This window comes from Bison bison, unplaced genomic scaffold (assembly GCF_000754665.1).
Source record: "Bison bison bison isolate TAMUID 2011002044 unplaced genomic scaffold, Bison_UMD1.0 scf7180017864492, whole genome shotgun sequence".
Taxonomy (NCBI): domain Eukaryota; kingdom Metazoa; phylum Chordata; class Mammalia; order Artiodactyla; family Bovidae; genus Bison; species Bison bison.
In genome coordinates, this window is record NW_011495051.1 from 7,390,965 (window position 1) to 7,394,223 (window position 3,259).

At 51.0% G+C, this 3,259-nt stretch overlaps 1 protein-coding gene across 1 annotated transcript in view; it reads left to right on the forward strand.

Moving 5' to 3' along the window:
* The first annotated feature begins 1,224 nt into the window (after window positions 1–1,224).
* The window catches only part of SPC24 (SPC24, NDC80 kinetochore complex component), a 6,142-nt gene continuing 4,107 nt past the window's right edge, over window positions 1,225–3,259 (forward strand). The window contains exon 1 of the mRNA XM_010828332.1: window positions 1,225–1,414. Coding sequence (XP_010826634.1) covers window positions 1,255–1,414 — 160 coding nt within the window. The 5' untranslated portion in view covers window positions 1,225–1,254. The remainder of the gene's footprint in view (window positions 1,415–3,259) is intronic.

A 3,259-nucleotide genomic window follows, 5' to 3' on the forward strand; every position in this document is an offset into this window, starting at 1 on the left:
TGAGTCAGTGAGTGCTTAATTTTCAGTCGTGTCCGATTCTTTGCAACCCTTTAGACTGCAGCCATGAGGCTCCTCTGTCCATGGGGTTTTCTAGGCAAGAATACTGGAGTGGGTTGCTGTTTCTTTCTCCAGGGGATCTTCCCCACCCAAGAATCTAATCCACACTCCTGAGTCTCCTGTATTGCAGGTGGATTCTTCACCTGCTGAACCATCACGGAAGCCCTGCTAACCCCAAACTCCCAGTCCATCTCTTTCCCTTCCTCCTCCCCCTTGGCAACCACCAGTCTGTTTTCTATGTCTGTGAGTCCATTTCTGTTTTGTGAAGGTGAAGGTGAAGTCGTTCAGTCATGTCCGACTCTTTGCGACCCCGTGGACTGTAGCCCACCAGGCTTCTCCGTCCATGGGATTCTCCAGGAAAGAATACTGTTTTGTAGATAGGATCATTTATTCTCAAACCAACTCTTAAAGCAGACACTATGATGACCCTCATTTTGCTGAAGAGGAACGTGAAGAGCAGAGGGATGAAGCAATTTGCCTGGGGTAACACAGCTTGTTGCTGTTGCTTAGTCGCTAAGTCCGACTCTTTGCCACCCTTTGGACTGTAGTCCCCTCAGCATCCTCTGTCCATGGGATTTCCCAGTCAAGAATACTGGAGTAGGCTGCCATTTCCTCCTCCACAGGATCTTCCCGACCCAGGGGTGGTACCTGGGTCTCCTGCCTTAGCAGGAGGATTCTTTACCACTGAGTCACCACGGAAGCCCAGTAAAACAGCCAGTAAGTGGCAAATCTGGGGTTGAAACCCAATAAATCTGGTTGCAGACTCCATTTTGCGATGCAGCCTCTTATAGACTACTTATTTATGATTATTGTGAGTATTCCATGCACACACCACAGAACGTCGGTTCCACGTGAGGCAGTTATCAGCTTAGTCCCTAGAACCCCAACCTGGAAGCAGCAGGCACTGAATTTGGTAAGAAGGAAAGTTTGAACCTCTTGCAGCCGCTCTCCAGCCAGCACAGGCGCATCAGGCAAGACTATCAGGCAGGACTGCAGAGACACGCCCACCCTGCGCAGACTGGCCTTCGCCAGTGACTGACAGAAGAGCTGGCGCAGGCGCACTTGTCCGACTCGAAGCAGCCGCCCTCATTCGCTGATGACTGACGTGGGATCAACCCAATGGAAACGAGTCTCTCCGGGATGGGGGCGGGGCTAAGGGGACAGTTAAATTTGCGCGGGATTTGTTCTAAGGTAGTCATGGCGGCCTTCCGCGATATGGAGGAGGTGAGCCAGGGGCTGCTGAGCCTGCTGGGCGCCAATCGCGCGGAGGCGCAGCAACGGAGGCTGCTGGGGCGCCACGAGCAGATGGTGGAGCGGCTGCTGGAGACGCAAGACGGCGCCGAGAAGTGGCTGCGAGGTGAGGACCTGGGCGGGCGGGGCGAGGGGCAGCCGGGGTCCGTGTCATGGGAGCGGTGGCCAAGCCAGTCACGAACCTCCTCCCTTTTGGGCGCCCCTTCCCCTAACCTATTTCCCCGTGCAAGTGAGCACTGTCCCCTCTGAGCCTCTGTTTCCCCATTCATGAAATGGGCTTCAGGATAGCAGCGGGGGTTTGTGTGTTAGTCGCTCAGTAGTGTCCGACTCTTTTTTGCTACCCCCATGGACTGCAGGTCGCCAGGCTCCTCTGTCCATGGGGATTCTCCAAGCAAGAATACTGGAATGGGTTGCCGTACCCTCCTCCAAGGGATCTTCCCAATCCAGGGATCGAATCCAGGCCTCCCGCATTGCAAGCGGATTCTTTACCATCTGAGCCAGCCAGGGGGTTTAGTGGTGAATATGAGTTTGCAGGCTCTGCCGCTTAGTGAGCAGGAGCTGGGGTACGCAGGGTTTGAATTGAAACTCAAGTGTCAAAACACCGGGTTTGAATCCCAGCATTCCCACTTCCCAGCTGTGAGATTTGAGGTGACTTACTTAACCTCACAATGCCTCTTTTTCCTATAACTTGGTGTAACAATAAATAATCCACATCTTCCTGCTGAGGTTGTTCAGATGTTTTACTGAGCACCTGCTGTGCCCAGGCATAGTGCCAGCCCTGGGATGACAGCAGGGAATAGAGCAAACACAATTCCTGGGGTGAGGGGGCTGCTGATACTCTACCGGGTTGAGGGAGAGAATAAACAAGAAAAATGAATTTGTCAGGAGGTGATGGGCTAAGGAATTCAGCCCTTAACTCCTGAGCCCTGTGGTCACAGTCCAGTGGTTTCCCTCTCAAGCCTCAGTTTCCTCATCTGTGAAAGGGGGCTGCTGAAGCACCCCTTTGATGACTCAAAGTGAAATTCACAGAAATGATGCTTGCATAGCACTGTGCCCTTGAACGGGGTGGAGGTGGGGGCTGCTCATGTTGCAGCTTTTCTCAGCATCAGGGTATTTGGGGTTTTTTTAAAGGCTTCAGACTTTTTTTTAATTGTGGTAAAGTTGACGTAACGTGAGGTTTACCATTTTAACTATTTTTAAGTGTCCGGTTCAACAGCATTAAGCACATTCACATTGTTGTGTAACCATCCCCACCATCATCTCCAGTATGCCATTGTATGGATACACTATATTTTGTTTATCCATTTATCACTGGACACTTGGGTTGCTCCCACCTCTTGGCGCTTGTGAATAATGCTGCTATGAACAGGAGGGTACAAAATAATCTCTTTGAGTCCTTGCTTTCAATTCTGTTTTTGTATTTTCCCAGAAGTGGAAATGCTGGATCAGATGATAATTTGATATTTAATTTTTTTTGAGGAAATGTCATTGAGTTTTCCACTGTGGTTTCAGTGCCAGGGATTTGTAATGCCTTTTGACAATTACACTTTATGAGGGGGTGTTGTTTGGGTTGAGACTTGAATGAGCTGGGAGCTAACCATAGGATGCCTGGGGGGAGGAGGGATCCTGGCAGAGAGGACTCTCAGGGACAAGGTCACGAGGTGAGAATGAGCCTGGAGACCCAGGAGAAAGAGGTGAATGAGGTCAGCAGTAGCCAGAGCCTGCTAGCCCCCAGGAGGAGTTTGGATGTTGGTTCTAAGCATGTTGGAATCCGCCTTTCAATGCAGGAGACTGGGGTTCAATCCTTGGGTCGAGAAGATCCCCTGGAGAAGGAAATGGCAACCACTCCAGTATTCTTGCCTGGGAAATCCCTTGGACAGAGGAGCCTAGTGGGCTACAGTCCATGGGGTCGTATAAGAGTCAGACATGACTTAGCAACTAAAACAGCAAC